Source organism: Miniopterus natalensis, chromosome 10 (assembly GCF_054644295.1).
Source record: "Miniopterus natalensis isolate mMinNat1 chromosome 10, mMinNat1.hap1, whole genome shotgun sequence".
Taxonomy (NCBI): Eukaryota; Metazoa; Chordata; class Mammalia; order Chiroptera; family Miniopteridae; genus Miniopterus; species Miniopterus natalensis.
The window spans coordinates 72,174,423-72,199,690 of record NC_142090.1 but is presented as its reverse complement, the minus strand read 5'-3'; the positions used below and the strand labels follow the sequence as shown (position 1 = coordinate 72,199,690).

Here is a 25,268-nt window from a genome sequence, read left to right as displayed (position 1 = left end):
GGAAAATATTTTTTCCCCCCCTGCATTGTTCCCAAATTTTAACATTATTAAAAATAGGAAAAAAAAGAACCTGCCCCCCATTTTCTAAATTAGACTGCAGTATACCATGTTTTCTTTTTTTAAAAATTTTAAGTATGTTTTTGTTGATTTCAGAGAAAGGAAGCTAGAGGGAGAGAGAGAAACATCAATGATGAGAGACAGTCATTGATCGGCTGCCTCCTGCACGCCCCCTGCTGGGGATCAAGCCCCAAATCCAGGCATGTGCCCTGACCAGGAATGGAACCAAGACCTCTTGGTTCATGGGTAGACGCTCCAACCACTGAGCAACACCAGCCGGGCCACCATGTTTTCTGGGAGATGGCATGGTGTATGATGCCCTGGGCTTCCAAGAAATAACTGTGCAATGGTCATGAACCTGAAAACCTTTGGAGAAAGACAGCATAAGAAAAGTGTGGCCATTACTTGCAGCTACTTCAATGTGGAAAACTGAGTCTTTTGGCTAGAAAACACAGCCCTGGTCATGAGCCACATAGGGCTGGGAAGATGAGAAATAGGCAGAGGGTGCCTAGTCCCCTGTTTAACCAGTACAGGTGCTTATCAAAGCAGCTTCTGATCTTATACGTCTGGGGTGTGGTCCAAGCCTTTGCATTTCTAACAAATTTCCCTCAGAGGTGGGCCAGAATGCACTTGCAAACAGCCAAGAATCCCTGATAGGTGCACAATGCAGTGTGCAGATGTTACCTTGAGTTGTACACTTGAAACCTATACCCCAATAAACTCAATAATTTTTTTAAAAAAAATTAAATTCTTCCAGAATCTTCTCCTTAGTGAAATGAATTTAAAAAAAGAAAAAAAAAGTCCTACCAGAGATGGATTCATGAATTCTTCTAAATACACCCGACACAGTCTGCGATCCCAGTCATCTGTGATGTGGCCCCCATACATGATCTCACCAAACAGATACCGGAGGTCTTCCCATGGGACCTGGGGGAAAATCACACAAAGGTTCACTTTCGGGCCCAGTGCAACTGCCTCAGAGTGGTCTACGGGTGGCAGGCATGTGCCTCTCCACCAGCCCCTCTAACACAATGGTCCCTCAAACCCCCACCAACAGGAGCATTTAAAAGAGGCTCAGGCTCAATAGCTCAGGGCTTAGAGCTCTGGTCTTGTAAATGAGGCTCAGATGGTCTAGGCTCCTGTACAGACTTTCTGAGCAAATCATTTTCAGTGTTTTAATATATTCACTGCAAATTCACGAACACTAAGCCTTTCATGCGAATTTTAGAGCAAACTGAATTAGTCTAGAACATGTTATGCAGGGGAAGTTTACATATTCAAAATCTCATCCAAAAATCTCGAGAGGGTATTGGTTTACAGGGCCTTGGAGGTATGACATGTTTTTATGGTCTGGTTCAGGAAAAGAAAACCCATGCCATTTGAATTGGGGGGGTGTATTTTTAATCCCATCAACCTCCAAAAGTTCATGCAAACCAATCCCCTTGAGACAGATTGATTTGAGGGCAAATTTTTGGCACAACTGGCCTACCTAACAGTTTAAGGGTTGTAACTAATGACCAGACCACGTTTTACTCAATAAATCACTCTATCTCCTCTTTACTTGGCTTAGCAGGGTCTGCAGAGTCTCTCTGCTACCCTTTAGCTTCCCCTGGGTTTGCAAAACATGCCAGTTTGTGATGAAGCCTTTCTAGACAGGAACCTTTATACCCTCGGGGGCAATATACCGCCTCCCAACAGTTCAAGTAAAAACTTAATTATAGCCTTCCTTTGTTGCATGATGTGACAGAACAAGTAAAATTGCTTCAACTAGTCCAATGTACTTGCTACAAGTTTATGTGAATTTGAATAAATGAACCTCAAATATGTCTTTCTTTTAAGCCAGTTTGATGTGAATGAAAAATAATAGAGAAGTGACTAGACTGTACCATGCCCCCTCTCTCAAGCCCCAATGGACTACCTTCCATATAGATAAAAGTGGATGTAAAACAAACACTCCTTAATTTTATTTCTCCTTCTGATTACATTTAATTAATGGCTGCTATGCATCTTACCATCTGATATATATCTCCCTGAAGATTTTAATCAGCTAGTCTGTCCTTTTTAATAACCCATTCTCTTTCCCCAAATTCTGATCTGATTTTTACAGGTACCTTCTTGAAAAAGGGCATCTAATACAACCAAACTATGTGCAGATATTAACTTAATTCATCAGTGCTCATAACTTACTTTGCGATGTGTAGCAATCGACTTAGGTCGAGTGAGTGTGTTAAAAACCTAAGGCTGGCCTTGGCTGGCCTTGGCTGGCCTTGGCCAGTGTGCTCTGTTGGCTGGGCATCATCCTGTGCCCTGAAAGGTTGTGGGCTCGATCCCTGGTGGGGGGTCTTGCAGGAGGCAGCCGATCATGTTGCTCTCAGATCAGTGTTTCTCTCTCTCCCTCTTCCTTCCTCTCTCTCTAAAAATCAATTTAAAAAAATCTTAAAACACACACAAAAAACCTAAGGTTGTGCTGATCTGGGACACCAATGGGAGAAGCAGCCCAATGCCAATGGCTACCTGGTGTTGCCATGTCTCAGGCTGTGAGCCCTGGAGAGAAACACATATGTCAACTCCTCTTTTCCTTCCCTTCATTTCTATCTCAATGGTGCTACAAGATTCAGCTGAAATAGGATAAAACTGAGGGTCGACCTCATGGGACTGTTACGAAGGACCTGAGTAAAAGTGTTAAGTGGCCCATTTCGTTTTCTATCCAGAACTATTACAATATCAATTTTACGTGCAGCATTTAAAACAAAACGTGCCCTAGCTGGTTTTGCTCAGTGGTTAGAGCATCAGCCCATGGACTGAAGGGTCCTGGGTTCAATTCTGGCCAAGGGAACATACCTCAGTTCCAGGCTCGATCCCTAGCCCCAGTTGGGGTGTGTGCGGGAGGCAACCCAATTGATGTGTCTCTCTCACATCAATGTTTCTCTCTCTCCCCCCCCCTTCCACTCTCTGAAAAGCAACCAATTGATATGTCTCTCTCACATCCATGTTTCTCTCTCTCTCCCTCTCCCTCCCTTCCACTCTGTGAAAAGCAATAGAAAAAATATCCTTGGGTGAGGTTTAAAAAAAAAAATTAAAACAGAACATGCTAAGATAACAGAAAATATTTATTAGAAGGGTGAAAATATGCTCAAGTTATGTATGCAGACTTTGTAATTTCATAGATTTAGAAAAGATAGATATGGAATACTGATCATCACATATCATATTAAGGCCATTTATTTTGGATACCACTTATTCAAAATGTGTTTCTTGGGAGGACACACCCACGTCACATAACAAGTGTGTGCATTATGATAGTCAATCACCTCTGAAGCTTGAGACAACTTGGATTACAAAAATTGAAACAATGGTTACCAAAAGAACATAAAACAGTCACTTGTACACAGAGGAATGGATGAGTTGTTTTAAAGGCCTCTTACAGAAAGTGCGGCCTGGAACACACCTGGTTGGTTTTGACAAATATATCTCAAGTTTCACTTAATGGAAAAAGTCCCCCTTCTGAGGACTAAGCCAGAAAACTCTCAAAAATGATTCCTTTTTGAAACCCAATTGTTGGGTTTATAAGGAGTTTACACAAATGTTCTTGATGAAGCATTGCAGTTCCCATCTGTAAAACACATTTGAGCTACAAAATAAAATCGTTCATCTACCTTCAGCTTCAAATCAAGGGGGACATTACTGAGAAAGTCACAACAAGGTGGCATCCTTAATACATAATAATGACATATGCAGGAAATGCTCCGTTATTTATACTTGTGACGTGCTGTAAATTGCTTCCATCATCAGGACTAATTGTAGTGATTATTAATGCAGTGTTATGAACTGTCAGAATTGCTGCATGTAATTACATTTGTGCAAATGCTTCATTACCTGCCTAATGAATCTGGCATCTATGCACATGTAAACCACTGTTTTTGTTAACATAATGAAGGACATTTTTTTTTTTTTCTTTCTGCACGAAGCTGCTGATGTAGAACTGGTTTGACCTATCTTACGAAATCCGAGCAGCCACTGTTAGGAAACCTTTGATCTGGTTTATTCTCACACTTGGCAGACGATGCACAGAGAGTGCCAGCCATTTCAATAATAGCTTCCAGAGAGAAATTATGGTCCATTTTGATAGTGCCCAAAGACTGACACATTCAGTACACTCCTCGCAAGAGGTCATCTGACCGCTGGCACTTACGTTCGGGCTTGCCTCTAAGTAGTTGTAGAGCACATCGGCACAAATGGCGAGGTCTCCGGGACTGAAGGGGTAGCTGCGGCTCCAGCCCTGGGGCCCGAACCTCAGTCTCCCGGCGACGCAGGCGTGGAAATAGCACAGAGCGAAGAAGATGCTCTTAAACTCCTGCTCCTTGGAGCACGCTTCCAGGGTATCCTGGGAGGAAAGAAGAACTTTCATTGCCCATCTGTATGGTTTCCAAGGGCAAGGGTCTGTGTTTTCAATGACCCTGTAAAGGACTTTGAGGGAGATTTAGAATAGAGATAAGATGCAGTTTTCAGCAGGGCCACCTGTCCTACAAGAGCGAGAGCGAGGGTCACAGGAGACTCTTTCGCATTTGCCAATCTGCTGATGTAAGAGGGACGCTTTTATTTTGCGTTATTCTTCTGAATGCTTCTACGTCCACTAGAAAATGAGACAGTTTATTCTGACCAGTAGTAATAGTGCTCGACATCACTTCCTCCTGTAAAACTGTCCTTGTCAAAGCTGGATAACAAATATTATTTAACCCTAAATATTATTTGCCCTCAGTTTCATAGTAATACAGAAATCTGGGCACATGGCCACCCATCAAAAGACTATTTCTCAGCCGCCACTCTTGAAGACAGATGCTTTACATAACCAAGTTTTTGCCAAAAGAATCTGAGCAGAAGTGATGTGTCTAACTTAGTCGTTTACTTAAAAGGAAATTGTTTGCCTTGGTCGTTGCTCTTTCCTTCTTCTTTGGGCTAAAATGATGACTGGACAACTGTGGAAGCCACAGACAGGTACAGTGGAGTCACCCCTCTGCTTGGGTGTGTGGCTGCTCCCACAAACAGAGCTGCCAATTATGTATGAGAGAAATTACCTTGTTGAATCACTATAATTTTGTGCTGACCCTTTGCTAATACAATCACCATGACCAGTGGTTTCCTCCCAATGAACTAGAAGTAAACTTCATTGTTGGGATGATAGAATGGCATATGGAAGATTAAAAAAAATATGCCCCCAGACTAGATCTGTAAAATTTTTTTGAAAATGCAGAAGGAAAGTTGAGTCCTGGTATGCTACATTGATATGGTTATGGCCCCCAAAGCCATGAAATTAAAAAGTAAAAAACAGCCATATGATCTATGGCTTAAGGGCAGTACCCTACCCATCTTCAGATTTGGCAGTTCTGTGAGGCAAACAGGAAAAGTTGAGGACTACTCCTTCAGCTGAGGTTGGATAACAGCAGAAGATGGGCCAAATCTGCACCTTGCTGCCTTTAAAATGTCCAAAGTACAGCCAGTCTGACAACTTGGGCCATCTACAAAGATCTTTAGCATCTCTGGAGTGGGAGTTCAGAGATGGTTTCCCAGGGGACTTCTGGTAAATGCTGAAACCAAGACTAGATTTGTCCAGGACCAGAAGATCTTTTTAGTTTCTTTGTATCACTTTCATCGGAATCCAGGGCTATCACCAAATCTAGTTCCAGAACTCGCCAGCCAGTGCAGACCCAACTAAATCACTCGGCAATTTCTAGGAAACTTACGGGGGTTGGAAATATATGATCCTTAAAAATAACTTTTCTACAACTATACATCAAATAAAAGGCAAGCTTGTGAAGGCAGATAAAAGAAACCATATAATTAAAATTAATCTTGAAGGATATAAAAACATATTACTTTTAGTAAGAAATTTATAGGGGACCAAACAGAACACCTCCGAGTTATAGATAATCCACAGAAAACCAAAGGTACTACAATAACTAAGTACATTAATTCCATCTATATTTCATATAACTGACTTAGTTTTATCCTCGCTGCTAAAAAAACCCCACAAGTCGATACCCATTTTATTATGCTCTGATAATATAAACGCCACTGGAAGAATATATGAATCAGGCTTTCTTAAGAAAAAGTATGAGTCTGCCCTAACATTCCACATTTCAGGTCAGTTGTATTTTTATGAACCAAGTCATGAGCAAATAAATATCAGAAAATACACAAACAGCACTGTGAACAGGGAACAGGCATCAGCACACGTGTTGTATGCACACAGGTGCCAATGTCACATGCACAATCGTTTGTTTTTTGCTGCAAATCTCACAGAAAGGGAAATCTATATTCTTACTTTAAAAATCTGGTTATCTGGGGATGAAAGGAGCCCAAACAATACTCTTCTTCAAGAGGCAGATGCCATTGAGCTGAAAGAGCCAAGCAGACAACATCCTACAAGAAATTGTTCTTCATATCTTGGTCACTTAATGGTTATATTGACATACAAATTCTGCAATGCTCAGGGTAATAAAGAACTAATATTAAATGAAATTTGTTCAATATGAAGATGTGTCAAAGTTTGGAGATAAATTCTGATTTGGGGAAAGATTAAAAAAGACAGGTTTAATTGGATTTGAAAATTAAAGGATGCAAAACAAAAACATCCAAACAGAACAGTTAACTTGCCTAGATCCCTTGGGTGCTTTTCTCATCGGAGGAGGGTACCCAGTCAACAGGAGTGACCAGGATTCATTCACCGAACCCAAGTGAGTACCAAGGTAGACGACATTCATCACTCTCAGACCACGTCACAGGCCTCAGAAGATAGGACCACAGCAACAACAAAGAACACCCAGGACGATTCAAGGAGATTAGGGAAAGGAAGTGGTCTGTGATATAGACCACTAGTTGCCTGCCCTAAAAGGTGCTTTCACTGACTTTAGCTAGGCATACGGCTGCCCGAGATAAATGTACTTTTCCCAGCCTCTCTTGCAGCTAGGTTAATGCAAAATTTAAACAATGAGATAAAAGAAGGATAACCTTTAGGAAGCATCTTTACAAGAAAGCAAACACTTTCCCTTTGTCATCTTTGTTCCTTCTTTCATCCTGTGTGGAGAAAGTCAAGGTAAGCCCATCCTAGAAATGATGGAATGGTAAAACCATAAAGAAACCGGGTTGTTGACAACCGTGTAGTGACACTAAGCTCTGAATGACCTACCTCCAGAAATCTCACATGGCAGAAGTACTTTATAGCCTTGTTTAAGCCACTGTTTTTTTAATACTTCTTTCATAAGTAGCCAACCATAACTCTTAACTGATAAAAGGATGCTGGGAGCCTATTCACAGATAGCTAGGGAGCACAGGCTAATATCCATGAATTACATAATCTGAATAAAAAAAACAAGTCTTGTTTTCTAGCTTAATGACAGGTCAGCATTCATAAAAGACTTAAAAAAAATTTAGATTTTTCTTTAAAGTTTCTATTTGTGTATTTGGTTTTGGCTAAAATGGTTTGAGGGGAAGTTAATTTAGTGAATCACTTTGGTTACTTTGATTTTGCTACTTATAATCAAATTTAGTCTTAACATTTCAGAGGGTCCTTTCCATTAGATAAGAAATAATATTCCCCAGAAGTTCTTAAAAATCTTTCCAATAAATGTAACCTTCAGCTAATAAAATTGGCTTTCCAGATAGCAACTAAAAGAACTGGTATGTTTACAAATAAACTAGAACTGGTGTTTTTTTAACTAGAGAAGGACCTCATGCATAGTCTTTGGGGGATCTGTTTATCCCTATGAGTATATATAACACATTTTTTAAATGTGCATTTCCCTTGGGGAGAGTGTCCAAAGTTTTACCAGATTATCAGAGGGGTCCTTACCAAAAAAACGCTGAAGGACAACTGGGCTGAAGCATATTTGTTCACGAAATGCTCACTTTTCACAAATAAAGACAATTGTTTTAGGGAGTTGGGTAAATCCTATTTCAATATATCAAACTGCTCTTTCATACTTTGAGAAGAGCTTGAAAATGGCATAAATAGCCAGGAATTATAAACTGAGGGACAATTAAAAAAAAATACATGTCCACCACCACAGTTCACAAAAAAACATACTACAAATATGTAATTGATTCAACAAGATTTTTTGAGTGCCTTCTGTTTACACAGTATATTGTGTTTATATAGGCTACAAAATACTCAATTATTTAAGTAATTAACTGTATTCTCCAAAACTATATTCTTAGGTAGCTAATTATAATTCCTTCATTATCTTGGTTTGGGTACTAGAGAAAAAGTTAAGCATGCATGCACACACACACATCAAGAATTCACTTTATCTCTCTGTATAAGTACATGAATAAATGATGGGTCTTGTGAGAAGACCCTGACCTTCGTGTCAGACCAACCAGGCTTCTTTTCCTTTCTTACCTGATCAAAGTTGTAGAGAGCAGCATGTAGATTGGCCAGCATTCCTGTGGGGGGTTCATTAGTGATCTTAATGGAATTTTCCAGGAGTCCTGGAGGGATGATATGTTCACTTGGCGTAGGTGCACTCTCGGCACTCATGAAAACCCTGTAATCTCTGTGGCTTCCTTGGCTCAATCTTTCAAGGAGTTTCTCCAAGGTTCCCAGCCACTTGGCTACCAAATGGACATTCTGAAAGATAGTATGATTTATAATTCCTGTGAAACTCAAATATATTACTTAAGTTATAGGACTACAACATTTTTTCTATACATCGATGTGTGGAAAACTCCGAGAACCATGATTTAAATGTTCCTGTATTATCATGTTAGTAGAATAAAACAAAATAGGATTAAATAATGAACACTTTAAGTGTTCCAATTAGCCTCGAGTCGTCTGTCTTTATAAACGGAAATCTTCCAACACACTTATCTCCTTCCAACACACTTATCTCCTTCCATCACTTCTGAGATGGAGTTGCATGATACCCTTCTTAGACACAGTTCAAACTCAATTACTGAGACTTACATGGGTTAGTTTAATCAAGTATAAAAACTAAAGCCCAGAAATGTACCCGATCACCCACTTTGTTATTTCTGATGGAAATGTCTTCTACTCAAACTCCCACTCATTAGAGTAAGGACTCAGAAGGGTGTGAGGGACAAAAGGCTGACTGGAAAAGAAAGTAATCAATCCTCGTTAAGATAGTCAATGTATTCCTACCACATTATTTTTTCTTAAACCCTAGACCTGTCAGAAATCACGAAAGGAAAAAAATGTCACTATCGCCAATCTCTGATTTTCAGTTTTATGATTCACAAGTTTGCTCCTCTAATACTAAACAGCCACAGAGTACAGCGTGGTAGTTGGTACTGGGAAAGAAGTATAAGGCCATACCTCACATGTTCCCTGGCTTTAGAGACATCCTTGATATAGTGATTGAAATATCATCTCCAGGGATATGTCATCATTTCCAACAAAGAAAAGCATTTATGATTATAACAGCTACGAAAATACAAAGACTGAAGGCAAACAGATATAGGAAAAGAAATGCAGGTATCTCCCTTTGAAACAGTCTTGTTGTAAAATGACCTACACTGACTTAGTTGTTCATGCTATTAGGCTTTTTTCTCCTTAAATATTGAACATTGGGAGGTGTCACAGGCTGAATTGTGCCCCCCAAGTTCATGTGTTGAAGTGCTAACCCTCAGTGCCTCAGAATATGACTGTCTTTGGAACAGGGCCTTTAAAGAGGTAAAGGAGGCTAATAACAGTCACTAGAGTCAGCCTTAATGTGACTGGTGTCCTTATAAGAAGAGGAGATGGGAACACACACAGAGGGAAGACCATGTGAAGACACAGGGAGAAGACAACCATCTACAGACCAAGAAGAGAAACCTCAGAAGAAACCAACCCTGCTGACACCTCAGTCTCAAACTTCTAGCCTCCAGAACTATAAGGAATTAATTTTTTGTTGATTAAGCCACCCAATTTGTGATATTTGGGTATGGCAACCTTGGCAAACATACACAGTAGGCGAGGATTCTCTCTAAGTTTCCTCCCCTACATGCTGGCTACTAGATTATAATGAGAGTGCTTCTCACACCTAATGAGAGTGCCACTCATACAAGCAAGCAGGACCAAAACCAAAAACAAAACCTGTTCTGCAACTCAAAAACAGGGTGGCAAAGGTAGGTTTACACTTGTGAGTACGAGAAACAGTTTGTTCTTGTATTATTTATTATTGTATTACTACTGTAAACCTACTTTTGCCCATCCCGTATGTCCCAATTCTCTATCTTAGGGACCACAACATCCCTTACTTGAAAAGCTTACTTGAAACAAATGTAAACACATTCTAGGCCATGACATTGGAGTCAGGGGCCAGAAAACCCCCAAGTGAGCCACAGGTGAACACAGACACACTTGGGGATGCAGCCTGGGAACCATTCTCGAGGACACTGGCTTTGGGGCTGCTGAGATTCTTGAGCCTGTTTGTTCAAGGGCAGCAAGGCCTGTGCAACGTTTTTAGCCAGTCCACAAATATTGAAAACCACCCAGTTTTTGCCCATGATAAATGATTCTGAAAACCCATTATGTTAATTCACAAACCATCTGGTGTGGATCTGAGATAAGATAGCTGCCAGCCTGCCGCCTTTGTAACAGTTTCCTCTAGAGTGTGGGCTTTTGATAAGATGCCGGCTGAATGTCCCTGGAGGGGCTCTATCTGATCATAATTGATCATTGTAGAGTTTGGTTAAGAACTTATTAATATGTGCATGCATACATGTCATATCCCTACACTGATATAATTTATCAGTTGGTCTCTTTCTTCAAAGTCTTGCTTCTCTTTTAACTATCAAAGAGAATCCTCCAGGAGCTGGGACTAGCCAAAGCCTGGGCTAGTCTCTCTTCTCCAGTTATTCTATGCGTGGAGAGGAACAGCCAGCTACATTCTCAGTTACGGGCTTACCAGCAAGAATGAAAAATCAAAGGTCTAGAATACATATCCCGAAGCAGATGCTTCACAAAATAAGATCTTATGAGATTTTTTTGTATGGCGAAAGTTAAATTTGCCTTTTTGGAGGGAACCAGTAGCTTCGCATAGATCTAAAAACAACAGAAACATTTTACTTAGAATGCTATGTTCTCTTGAGGATGATTGTACCCCTCTTAGGTTCTTCCCAGTCTGAGCCAGCTGGATGCTTGAGAACTCTCAAAGAACTCTTTCTTTTGTGGGAAGATCCCAGCATCTACACAACTGTCAGAGTAACTGCTGTCCTGAAAAAAAACAAGCCCTCCATTGTTACCTGTCTGACTCTGGGAACCCCAGAAGGGGACCTAGCATCCTAAGTGACCTTATTCAGGTCTCATCTAAGCAGTAGGCAGGGCTCTCCCAGGAAGTTATGCTCTGCTTGAACTCATCCTGAATCTCATTTTATTTCAAGCAGAAATGCAAAATGCATCAGCCCTGGATACTGGAGACACTAAGGAGGCCATGTCATATCTCAGTTCATAAGGGTGGCAGCATGGGCTGGTGGAAAAATGTCACTTGATGCCAAACAAACCTGGACTCAAGTATCAGCTCTGGCACTTTCCGACTCCGTGGACTTGAGGCTTTCCAGACCCCTCTGAGGCTCACCTGTCTCATCTTTATAATGGGGATGACGTCATCTACCCTTTTGGCTTTGGCGTATGATTTGAGATAACGTATCCTGAGAATTGCCTAGTAAAGAGTCTCAGTGCTCTAAATACATGAGAACCTTTGGGATCAGTGTTTAGGAATGAAAGGGCCGTGCCCAGACCTGCAGAGACAGTTCGTATGTCTTCCCGGAGAAGGAATCAATCACCACGACTCCTAGATGCCCCTAAAGCTGGGCAGGCTCCATTGGTGACTGGATTCTTGCTCGACTCCCCAGCGAAGGGAGCCACCTGGAGGACAGTGGGTTGCAGACTCACAGACCCAGAAAATGCTCACCTGAAACAGGGTAAAGGGGAAGTCTCTCCTAATCCTCTTAACTTACAAAGGGAATGTTACACAACTAGTTAGGGGCAGGGCAGTCTGAGATAATACATAAACATTTTTTTTTAATCTTCACCCAAGGATATTTTTTCCATTGCCTTTTTTGAGAGAGTGGAAGGTAGGGGTAGAGGGGGAGGGAGAGAAAGGAACATGGATGTGAGAGAGACATATGGATTGGTTGTCTCCTGCACAGGCCCCGACTGGGGTGGGGATCAAACCTGCAACCCAGGTAAGTGCCCTTGATCATTGATCGGGAACTGAACCCATGACCCTTTGGTGCATGGAACAGTGCTCTAAGCACTAAGCCACACAGACCAGGATGATAATAATATGTAAACTTTAAAGCAGGATGAAATGAGAAAAATTACGACAGTGGTGTTGGCAATCTACACAAGCCTGTTTGTCCTCAGGCACTGTTGGAGTGTCCCAGATATCTATTAGGAGAATGCTAGGGCTCCCTCTGATATTTTTAATTTTAACGCACAATGCCTAGAAAATCTCTCAAAAGATGATAACCATCCTTGTCAGCAAAGCCCCTAGTCACCTTTGGAGGTGTCACTAATGCTGGGAAAAGCAGTCGGACTCCCCAAGCCACCATGAGTTGTGTAGAAGGGTCGTTCCCGTTGGGCTGGGCAGCTCCAGGTGTTCATACCCAGTGTTTTCCAGGAGAATGTGATACTCACTTGGAGTATGACCCAGTGTCCTCCTTGGGAAGCCTTTTCCAGTGCCATTTCTGCCACTGTCTCCTGACCTTGTCCTAAAGACACGTTGTGGAATTTTCCTGAGTCAATGGTAAACCCGAGTCTTTTGCCTGTGGGACAATACAACACATGAAAGGAAAATGAATCAGGGAGAGGTGAGATGAGTTTGGAATTTTGTGCTCCAGTGTTCATCTGTGGTCACCACTGCTACCTTCTGGGTCACTTCCCCGCAGAAACCAAGCTAAACCTGTGTCATTTCCACAAGCAGCATTTGGCGCTCTGAGCAGCTGCCTCCTTGCAGGCATTCGAGGCCTGCGGAAAATCAGTTGCTGTGGGTTTATGGTAATGAAGCTTTTGACATTTTGATAGATGGTGAGCATTGTTACTGAGCTTTATAAACTCTTGCAGGAGTAGCAAAGCGTTTCCCTCATAAAGAGGAGCAACATGTGGTAGATATCACATGGCTCTTTTGAAGGGATCGGCCCATTAGGTAAATGCAGGAGCCCCTCACCTTGTGAGGCTGCACTTGAATGGAGCCCAGTCAGGTCCCGGCTCTGCTAACCTGGTTTTCTCCGCGCAGGCCGCGGGGGACAGCAATCCGAAGCGTAAAGCGACAGCGCCTCGCGCAATCGAATAGGCTTGCTCTAATGACCGTTATTTAGTCACAGGGGGCACAAGATTACCTGAGCATAGAGAAAATTGCCCTCTGGCCCTCACATAGTCAAAAGGTGGGAAACAGTATAAAAGAAACGTGCATTATGCCAACCAGAGGAATGTGCCTTTTGAACATTTCTTCACACCATACAGTGTTATTAGTCTAACATTTTCCATACACTCAATCTCCAACAACTGGGAAAAAATAAAGGGAACTAAGATAACCGTAAACAGAAAGGAAGGGCGGGTGGGCATTGGAGGGAAGGCAGGAGGGCGGGCCACCGAGCCTTCTGGCTACTCACCAAGGATCTCGAGGTCTTTGAGGGCATCTACCCCTGGAGACAGGATGAAGAACACCGGGGTGGCTGGGCTGCTTTCTTCAAACGCTTTAACTAAGTCCAATCTGGTCCTCTCCACATACTTTGCACCCAGTTTTTCCTCCACGAAATTCCTACAAAAAACCCCAAAACGAAACAGTGCAAAAGGCATGATCAGTGCTTGCTTTTGACCTTGCAAAGTACCACAACTTGGATCAGCTTAAACCACAGGCACAGGGAGAAAGCAAACCATGTTCTTCACGTGGGATGCTTGGTTAGGGTGACAATATGAATCCAACTAGATTTACACAGGGGTGTCAGTGAGATCCTTCTCTTCTTTAGAAGCTCTGAAAATCTGAAGCCTACATTCCATTTTGGGGGGCTTCTGAGACCTCCCCTAGAAACATCAGCTGCCTGCCTCTGGCTTTGTATCCCACAAATCCCTTGCCAGACCCCCCCATTACTTATTAACAGTTCATTAGATTTGCCACAGTGCAATTTTCCAGCCTGCTGGGCTTCTCATGAATATACAAATGCTTTTTGGGGTGTTTCTAACACAGGGAAGCTCAATTAAGCAGGGATTATTTTTCAGCAGAACCGGATTTAGCAGAAAGTAAGTAGTACTAAGCAGAATTAACTTGTAAAGTAGGGTTCGTCAGAGGCGGCTGCAAAGGGAAAATCGGCTGAACTAGACAAAGCAAAGGAAAAAAACACGAGGCACGTCAATGTTACTAAAGACAGAGGATCCGATGGAGAAGGAAGTTGCGAGCCCTCTGGTTGGTGAATTCAAATTAGAACACGACTTGCCTGAATTAAGCAGCATCTATTACCATTTGGAAGCCAAAAGGGTCAGAGAAAAGGGACACTTGAACCAAGATATAGTCAGGGCTTTCTGCTTTTTAATCGTGCTGGTTGCAAAGTTGTGGGACTATGAGTGTCTCTATGAAAGGAATTCATTTTTATTTGACATGTAAAATCTCTGGAGCCAAAATGCCACCACAGAATAAACCTGATGGAAATTAACACTCGGATAATGCATGTTCCTAGCCTCTGAACTCTGCTGGCATTCATCTCTCTTCCTAGAATATTTCCATTATTTCCCTGTCTCCCCTGCAGATTTCAGAATTGAGCTTTTCGGGAAGGATGTCCTGAATCACACTGAGCAAATTTTAACAACAGCAGTGAGTACAATATCAACATTCTAGCAGAACGGCTTCTCATCGATACGGAGCGTAAATGCCTCCAGCAGATCCTCCTGGCCCCTAAGAGTAAGTTTCCTCCAGGTTCACGCGCATTTCCAAAGATGCTGGCTGCCCCACCTGAGAGCATATGTCATTCTGTCCGGGCGCACTGCTCTCAAAATGATCAGCTTCTGTATTAAGCTTTTCTTCTTCCATTCTTGCGGTAGCTTTTCTTTTTCTGGACACTCGGATTCTACCCACTTCCTCCACTGCTTGGCAGATCCTTCCACGTCTCGGTCTATGCCTCGAAATTCCTCCATACGGGCTACTGCCTGTGATACAATAGGGGAGCGGATAGGAAGAGTTTGTCTCAAGCATGAGAAAGACTTGTGAATGCACTGAATCCTATATAAACAAGTTGTGCGGGATGGTCTTTATTTCCTCTCCAGATTTACTCTGCTCCCTTTCCTGCCCTGCTAAGAGGGTGGTCTCCAAGAATCTCTTGGACTAAGCTCCCTGGTTCTCTGGCCTGGTTGGGTTTGTCCAACAGGAGGCAATGGCAAGAGACTAGAGGTCTGGGGAAGACAGAGGTCAGAGCATTTCTTCCCCAGCTCTGCCCCTGAGGGACACAGTTGGGCATGTTCCTCTACCGAGTGCCACAGCTCCTGCAGGCTGGCTCTCTCCCATAACTTCATTTCTCAGTCATTTTACGGACTGCTCCTTTACCTTCCCTTTTCCATCCCCATTCCTGGTTGATTCCCTTTTTCTTCTTCCCATGCTATGAAAACAGACTCTATTCTTTGTTAAACATTTTTAAATCTCTCCTTTGAATGTGCCACTTGTTTTCTGCCGACGCCCTGAAGGATGCACAACTGAATTTATAATTCTAAAGTACAATTCTAAATAAATTTAAATAAAAAATTATATTTCAAAAAAATAAAAATCTAAATATACTATAAAAATAAGGGATAACATAGTTCTTTTCAATGCATAGAAATGGTTCCTTCTTAGAAAAAAAAGAGTGGGGCAAAGCTTAGCATATGATGAGCATCTGCAAGAAATTCCAGAGCCTGAGAATAAGCACTTAATAATAACATAAAGAAACTAGATTCAGGCAGATTCAAAAACTATTCATTTATATTCCCTCTTTTCAAAGGTCCTAAAGTTTATATGTATTCATTAACAAATTTCCTGCCCATTAAAAACGTCAAAAGTTCCTTTACTTCCAAAAAGAAATTAATTTAGTTGTGCACCTGAAACAAATACAATATTGTGTGCCAACTATAATTAAAAAATAAATTTAAAAAAGAGCAAAAAAATTAGTCAATTTAGTAATATAAAGATCAATTAAAGAACATTACATTGTCCAGCATATTTCTACAACTGAAATGGCCTATAGCACTTGGATTTTTAAAACTACATTTCTCCATTTGAGAGAACTGAGATTTGAAATAAGATAGAAATTGAAAAACTGTGTTCCTAACATACCTTGATGGCACTCCATGACTGAGTTGTTAGGAAATCAACAGGACTCAGGTGAGTGTGTTCAACTGTGAACCGAAGCAGGAAATCCAGTTCAACAGGGTCTAGCTCTTTGTTTCTCAACAAAATCTTGAGAGTACACAAAATTGAAAAGAGTCATTTGGCTTACGCATCAAAATCACCACACAGGAAGCAGTCACTGCTTAATAGATATGATTAAATAGCAGAACCAAGTCTTCTGAAAATTCTCACAGATATGTATCTGTTCTATAATCAAAATAAGGAATAAGTTATACCCATGGTCTCAAAAGTGTGATCAGAAATCTAATAGCAAGTAATTACAAAGGCTGGTTTATTCCAATTTTATGCCTATTAGCAACATATCTAAAATATGCTTTCATATTTAGTCTTCTGCTGTTAGATCAAACTTGTCTTAAAATTTGTTATACAAGTTGAGAAAGCTTGTGATGACAATGGACTGAATTACTAACCAGAAGGTAGAGCTAGTACTATAAATTAGTCCTGTTACAGGAATCACATGTAAGACACCATGAGAATCACACCATGAACTGGAACAAACTTTAGACATCTGGTCACATAACTGATAGGAAGTCCATAGAACATTTTGGGGGGCACAAATGAAATATTCCTAATTTCCACATAAAAACCTCACAAAGTTAAAAGGTAAAATGCTTGAGTTTTAGACTATTTTTAAATTCTAGATATTTTCATAATACATTATGGGTGGTAACATGCATGAAAACATTTTATTTTGAAAAATTAATTCTTAATTTAATTTGTTTTAACAAACAAGAAATTGTCCACATACATATGAAGCTTTGATGAGCACAGATTGTCAGGATTTGAGATAGATTATAACTTATATATAGCTCCTAAAGGGAAGTTTTACAGAGAGATGCATGCCTGTGTGTGCATGTCATTGTGTTATCACTCCTGGTCCATTATGGTTCATTAGCAATGTGTATAAACAAAAAATTTCAGCAAAAACACACAATCTGGTTAAGAATAGCAGAAAAACGGAATAGACATTTCCAAAGAGGATATATAAACGGCTCACAGGGACATAAAAGGTGCTCAACATCGCTCATCATCAGGGAAATGCAAATCAAAACCACAGTAAGATACTATCTCACAGCTGTTAGGATGGCTGTGGGCAAAAATACAAGAGATGGCAAATGCTGGTGAGGATATGGAGAGAAGGGAGCCCTTGTGCACTGTTGGTGGAAATATAAATTGGTGCAACCACGATGGAGAAAAGTATGGTGGTTCCTCAAAAAATTATAAATAGAAATACCATATGCTTCAGCAATTCCACTTCAGGATATATATTCAAGGAAATGAAATCACTATCTCATAAAGCTATCTTCACTCCCATCTTCACTGCAGCATTATTTACAATAGCAAGACAGGGAAACAACCTGAAGTGTCCATTGATGGATGAGGGAATAAAGAAGATGCTGTGCATAGATAGAATGGAATATCATTCAGCCACAAAAAAAGAAATACTGCCATTTGTGACAACATGGATGGACCTTGAGGGCATTATGCTAAGCGAAATAAGTCAGAGAAAGACAAACACTGCATGATCTCTCCATAGGTGGATTCTAAAAGACTGAACTCATAGATGCAGAGAACACATTGGTGGCTACCAGGTGGGAGAAATGAATGAAGGTGGTCAGAAGGTATAAACTTCCAATTATAATGTAAGTAAGTGCTGAGGATGCTTTGTACAGCATGGTAAGTAGTTAACAATACTGTACTGCATATTTGAAAGTTGCTAAGAGAGTAAATCTTAAAAATTCTCATCACAAAAACAATTGTCACTATGTGAGGTGATGGGTGTTAACTAAATTTATTATGGTAATCATTTCATAATATACACAACAATTGAATCATTACATTATACATCTTGGACTACTACAATGTTATATGTCAATTATATCTCAATAAAACTGGGGGGGAAAATGAAACAACAATTTTGTTTTGCTTTGCTGTTTATCACATACATTATAAAATGCCTACACCTATATATATTTTTTTTAATTTTTGCACATATTCCTATACAACCAAAAGGAATATACAAATACTAAAAATATGTATAGTTTATTGTTATTAACAGAAGGTGTTTATAAAATGCCTTCTTTGGGCGAGGTATTTTAGAGGACACAGAGAAGACATCTTTCATCAAGATTTAGATAGACAGAAAAGGTTCTACAGTAAACAGACTAATATAAGGGCAACATGCTTATTTCATCTAGGAATGTGGTCCTCAATGTTTTTTTTCTTATTATGGTCACCATTATTTAAACAAAATCTTTTGTAGAAGTCCATTATCAAAAAGAGTAAAGGGGCACGGCCCATGTGGCTCAGTGGTTAAGTGTAAACCCAGGAACCAAGAGATCACTGGTTCGATTCCCGGTCAGGGCACATGCCCAGGTTTCAGGCTCGATCCCCAGTAGGGGGCAGGAAATAGCTTATCAATGATGTTTCTCTCATCGATGTTTTTCTCTATCTCTTTCCCTTCCTCTAAAAATCAACAAAAAACATATTTAAAAAAAATTAAAGGGTAGTAGGTCTCACTGAAGGTGGGAGTGTGAAACTGGGAGCTCTTTTTACCCTTTACATTTTTCTAAAGGGCTCCTAGAACCCCTCACATCTGGATTCACAATTCTGATCTCAGAGAATCCCCTTGGTAGTCCCTGGGAAGTTCTGGACAGAATCTGAAAGGTGAGGAGAATGTCTCATCAATCTGTTCTTCAGGGTGACAGCTGATGTACTGCTTAAAGTGCCTACCCCCCCCAAACCAATGCCTAGAAGGTTGTCATATGCCCAGCTTCCTTCTGGGAAACTCAAACTCTCCGCGTGTCACCAAGGGCTTCCAAAAAAAAGGTGTCTATGCTTCCCTTCAGCAGAAATGAAGTACATAATAAACAGAAATGTGCAACTTTGGTTCTGATTTGCTCACCTGAAAAGCCATCTGGGACAGGAAGGTGAGCTTGTCCTTCTCAAACAGGGCCTGGCTGGTGTAGAGGAAGGTGGCGTGGGTTATGCTCTCCATGAGGACCGAGATGCGCCCCTGCATGTCTTCCACCTTGTCAGCCTGCTCGATTGCTCTGTGGAACAGCATGTTGAAAGCCTGGGGAATTTAAAATGACTGTTAGTGCCCTGGCTGGTGTGGCTCAGTTGGTTAAGCATTGCCCCATATACCATACACTGAAAGGTCATGAGTTCGATTCCCAATCAGGGCTCATGCCTGGGTTGCAGGCTCAATCCCCGGGGGCGTGCAGAAGGCAGCCCATCGATGTTTGTCTCTCTTCATCACCCTTCCTCTCTCTCTAAAAATCAATAAAAATATTTTTAAAATGTTCTAAATATCCAGAAACAAGTTGAGCTCCTGCAGTTGGATTTATTTTTTATTTTTTATTTTAGCCTGTTCAGCATTACCTTCAAAGAGAACTGATAGATGGGGTTGATTTTTCTGAGGTCATTAATAACGAAATAAAGAAGAGATGCTCTTGCGGCCACTGGTCTGTAACATTCTCGGGCCTCATTGATTTTCTTTTCATTTTCTTTAGCTTCAATCACCTATGGTGAGATCAGACAACATCAGTAACTTAACTATTCACATTCTCTATACTTATCCAAGTGATGGAAGGAACGTATCTGAAATGAGAAATTATTAGTATAAAAATAGGTAACATATGGCATCTATGTGCTTGAGCTGTTCAAAATTATTAAATTCATATTTAAAACATTTTATATTTATTATGAATATTAAAATATTTAAAATAATTTTTTCATAAGCGTTTCCAGTGAGAAGGGATGTAACTCTAGCCATTTTATGATTATAGATTAAACAAACCTGCTTGTTTTTGGTGCTACAGGCTTTATTCCGAGTAATGTCACCTTTCTGCTTCCCCTCTCTCTTTCAGGGGTTAATAACCCAGGTATATCACCTCCCAGGGATAGCTCTTAAAAGTCTGCTGGGTCAATTCAATGCCAATAACTTTATTAGTCAACAAGGTATACAAAAGCAGCCAAGGTCAATAATACATCTAATAGCCATACTTACTAAAAAGCCTTCATGTGAAGACTCTCATGACTGTCTAATTTTGACTTTGCACCACAGCATCCATATGCTCATATATTTCCATTTAGCCTCTGGGTACATTCAGAGAGATAATTTTTAAAAACCCCCACTATCAACCAACATATTCATTTTCAGTCAAGGCTCAAATGTCTACTTTTATCTAGAACTACTACTGGTCACATAGGTTTATATGATGCAGTATTTTCCAAAACTTTTTAATAGACTTGATCCATCATATTTGTATATAAAAGGGAATAAAGAAAATGTAGAGCAGAGAAGGAAGTCCCAATATGGCAATATATTAAGAAGATAGGAAGAGGCATTTTAAGAGACAATTAGAAGTTAATTTGAAAGCTAAGACCTAATTTACTTAATTGCTCTAATCTTTACCATCTCAGGAGCCACCTAGAATTCCTTTTAAGTAAAAAAAAAAAAAAAAAAGAGTAATTGGGGATTCCATTTCCTTGCTTAAACTAAGACAAATACATTGGATGTGTGGCAACACAGCCTCTGCTGGGTAATTAATAGATAATTAGTAATGATGATATTCCAGAAAGCAAATAAGGGTTCCTCTTATTTTGAAACAATGGAATTTTAAGGGTTAATGGTTACTTGTGAAAATCCAAAGTGCACACCATGCACAAAGCATATTGGGATGCACGTTGGATGTTCAGGGGGAAATTTACTCAATGAGAAACTTTATTGGCTTTTGGGAAATGTCATTTTCCCAGTGTGAGTAATGCACTTGAGTACAGCAGGAGACCATCTCTTGCTCAGTCTGCCAGCACTGAAGTCCTGGAAACAAAACTTTAGCTCTAAGTATTTCTCTAAAATGTGCAACAGACTAGGAACCATGTGGTGAGACTGGATGAGGTCAGTTTGCCAGAGCTAGAGGCTAAAAGGAACCTTTTTAGATTTTAGACCATCTTTGCCAGCAGGCCCCAGTGTTTTTAAATTTGGTCACACAGAACAAATAACAGCCTGAGAGTCTAATCTGAATGACTGGAGCGCTGTTGAATTAGGAGCACAAGTTCCCTGTCTCTATCTCCATTCAGAGCCCCACATAGTCCATGTTTTAGGGCAATTTATCACATGACCTGAATTCCACAATACACCAGTCCTCTTAGAGAAATTACCAAACAGGATTCTATTGTTGTCCATGTGTGCTGTTCAGGTAGAGCGTTGAAACAAGCCCTCTTGGTGTCCTTTGCCTTTTCCTACCTTATGCTCTATTTCTGCAGCTGTCGCCTTTGTCGTCTCCAGTCTCTCTACCAGTTGGGTGTCATCTAGAAAGCTCCCCTCGGCAGCAGAGAGGCGTAAAAGGAGGTCATCCTCCAGAAACTTCAGCTCTATCTTAAAGTCATTTTGATGCTTTGTCAAAACCAACTAACACAAACCAAAAAAAGTTGAAGAAATGGTGGTTAAATTCATGTCTTTAAGTAGAGTTTCCTTAATCATCAATTTCATGGAAGCATATTAATCAAACACACTTAACATCAAAACATACCAATAATAATTTTTAACAATTCTTTAAAAAAAGTTTCAGAAGGTATGTTAAGATCTGGCTGTACTCCAGGGTCCAAAGTGTGAATATTTATCATCATCATTTAAGATCATGAACCTATAGGAAGAATCTGTTCTACAGGAAGAAACTTCTGGTTTATGCTTTTAATATAAAAAGTTGGAAGTCGTCATTTCCATCCTCACTAATAAATAAATAAATAAATAAATAAATAAATAAATAACAATCTAATCAAAGTTCTTCTTACATCCATCAGAGAACTGAGGTCCTAGAACAAATTGCCACTCTGACAACTACTGAGATGGGTGATTACAGACAATCACAGCTCATCGGGAACATTTACATAGTAATCAGCTAATTTCTGGAGGCAAAGCTGGAGTGTTAAGAACTCCTGGGTACCCAGTGTCAGGGAGCCCTCCGTACTTTTGTGAGTTGACCCAGGTTCTCACAGTGAAGATCAGTAACAAAATCTACTCCTGCTTTGGGCAGGGGAAGGGAAAAGGAACTATTTAAAAATATATCCAGAGGAAAGCAACCATTTAAAATATGTCAAGAGCTTTCTGTTCTCTTAACAAAAAAGCCTGCCCTCAAGGAAAATCACTTTACTGGAGCCTTATCTGATCTAAAAGAAAGGGTGATTAGATAATTTGACCTCCTCTGGACTTTCTTTCTCACGTAAAACGAATGACTAGGCCTACTAGAAAACCTTGAGATTTAATAAGATTATAAAATACTTCCCATGGATTATACTTTACCGCCACATCTACTGACTCTAGTAAAATAACATCACATTACAACTGAGCTGCAAAATATGGACTCTATTTAAGAAGGAGCTTCTAGGGAAACTCAAAGACACAAGGGAGACAAAATCAAGGATATGAGAGGAAACTGAAGCCTACTGATACCTTTGTAATTTAACCCAGTTATTAATTAACAGGAAAGGAGTGAAGGGGAGGCCAAATATTATAGCAGTGCCTGGTAAAACAATCTCACTTAGCAGGATCTGGGCTGTGGCCTGAGAGTTTGTATTTAAAGAATTTCCCACCTGATGCTGGTGCTGCTGTTCCAGGAACCACCATTTAAAAACCACTGATTTACACCAGGAGTGGCAGCTTTTCCCATAGAGGGTCAGAGAATAAATACTCTTGGCTTTTCAGGCCATACAGTCTCTGTTGTAATTACTTAACTCTACCACTGCCTTCTTATGATTATAATCTTATGCTCTTTGTTTTCTGCATTCAGCATTGAATTATTTTCAGTATCTTTTCTTAATCAATGCACTTTAATCAATGCCACGAATTTGCCTTTAAATATCAGTCACAACAACAACAAGCCCCTTAAATTTCCCAACCTTACTCCATCACTCCTCTTTTTTGTTCTTTTGCCCTGGCTGAATGGGCTATGGTCATCCACCTTCAAAGGCATGTGCCTGCAGAAACAAATGCCTCTGTTTCCCAAGACTCTGATGCCTCTTTGCTTGTTCCAGTCACTTGCATCAAACTAGACCTAGAGCCAGCCCATCTCCTACCTTGGCCACGACCCTACCTACCTCCTTTTCTGTACCCCTGAATTTGTGTTAACTGTTCACATATAGCCTCTTTTTCTCAATTAGATTGTGAGATCCTGGAGGGCAGTACTCCTAACACTTGTGTGTCTGGCAGTATAATTTGTACAAAGCAGGTGCTGAATAAGTGTCGGTGGATGAGTTCATATTTTTTTACCTTAAGTTTCTCCAAATCTGGCCTTTCAATACTGACCACCTCTGCCAGCAGCTGGGCTTCCAGACCATCTTCCGTGACTGTGAAATTGAGGAGGGTTGTCTGAGCTTGCAATTCGGGTTTATAGTGAGGATTGGCCAGTTTTGTGTGAAGGAGGAGACGAAAGTTCTTGTTAAATTCACATTCTTTATCTCCAATCCTGATATACCTAAAGGGGACATAACACAGACATTCAGGAGCTTCCCCTGAACCAGAACTGATATTAAGCTGTCATTCTAATTTTGTAATCTGATAACATATCTAGGCCATAAGACCAGGTGATTCAGGATTTTTCAACTACTCTAGGTTTCCCTAAAGTAAAGAAAGAACAGGAATTATCCACTAAACCTCTATATGCTTAAGTTTCCTCATATGCAAGATAGTGGTAACAGCAGTACTTACCCAATAGGTCACTGAAACAATTAAATACAATAGATCATATAAAGGACCTAAAACAACAAATGTTAGATTCTATTATTATACTCTCTGTGATTAACCTTATATTAAACATTGCTATTCTTTAAGGGTAAAATGAGCACATATGTGTTTGCATATGTCTGTGTACAGGTGTGTGTATATATATTGAAAATCTATATATATTAAAAATACATATATACTTAAAATTACTTTCCAATACTTTTGACACTGTCTCAAGGACAAAGTTTAAGAAGCCTCCTGTGTGGGGTGCATGGGTCACATTCCTGCTAGCTCCATCTCCCACACCGGCGGGTTCTCTGCCACCAGGCTCCTGCTTTGTATGCCTGTCCCCCTGGCCGTGGGCATCAGGAGTGGGCACTTCATCCACTCTGTTCCAATCACAGAACCCTTTCCTGGGATTGGGGTTTGGGATAGAGAGAAGGGAGAGTTAGGACTGGAGCCTAAAAGCTTGTGTTGAAGTCCCTCTGCCCTTCCGGTGAACCAAGCAGTAGAGAAAGACATTCCTGGTTTCCCAAGGAAAAATAATGAACCAATACTCAGATGGAGCACCAGTGCAGAGAGCATGCGCTGGGCTGTCTGGACTTCAGGTCCCACCTTCCTTGGAGCCCGGGTGCATTTTCACCAACATTGCCATGACCCCCTGCAGTCCTGGAACCTGCTCTCTGTGTTGCTTAAGCAAGGGGGAGGTGGTTGCTGTAATTACCAGCAAAACTCTGAATGAATGCAGCCTTTTCCTGAGGGACGGCTTGATTTTTCTTTCTCAGGTGCTGGGGTCTAAGTTGAAAAAGCTTTATCACTTGGGCTCCGTTCCCCTCTGGGTTCTGGAGGCCTTGGCCAATGTCAGCTCTGAGGAGGTCCCAGTACAGGCGGAGAGAGGTCGAGGAAGATCTTACCTGCCTCAGTTCTGTGCTCTGGTGGAGGTGGGGTCCCGCTGTGACCTATTCCACAATTAGGGTGGTCCCCCTTCCCCAGCTGTGCTCACAGGACCAGTAACACCTCAGACCAAGAGGTAGTAATAGCTTCCTGTTGCAAATAACCTGGTTGCCTCAGCACCATTAGCAGGTTTCTTTGCCCTTCCCTCTGAAAATTCT

At 40.7% G+C, this 25,268-nt stretch overlaps 1 protein-coding gene across 1 annotated transcript in view; it reads right to left on the bottom strand.

The window, feature by feature from the left end:
• DNAH11 (dynein axonemal heavy chain 11) overlaps positions 1-25,268 on the bottom strand; it is a 203,131-nt gene that overhangs the window by 10,456 nt on the left and 167,407 nt on the right. The window contains exons 66-76 of the mRNA XM_087820874.1: positions 23,704-23,908; positions 21,682-21,846; positions 19,815-19,955; positions 19,336-19,506; positions 16,356-16,478; positions 15,006-15,199; positions 13,672-13,820; positions 12,698-12,825; positions 8,456-8,683; positions 4,250-4,441; positions 865-984 (exon numbers count right to left, since the gene is read on the bottom strand). Of these exons, the coding sequence (XP_087677000.1) occupies positions 865-984; positions 4,250-4,441; positions 8,456-8,683; positions 12,698-12,825; positions 13,672-13,820; positions 15,006-15,199; positions 16,356-16,478; positions 19,336-19,506; positions 19,815-19,955; positions 21,682-21,846; positions 23,704-23,908 (1,816 nt within the window). The remainder of the gene's footprint in view (positions 1-864; positions 985-4,249; positions 4,442-8,455; positions 8,684-12,697; positions 12,826-13,671; positions 13,821-15,005; positions 15,200-16,355; positions 16,479-19,335; positions 19,507-19,814; positions 19,956-21,681; positions 21,847-23,703; positions 23,909-25,268) is intronic.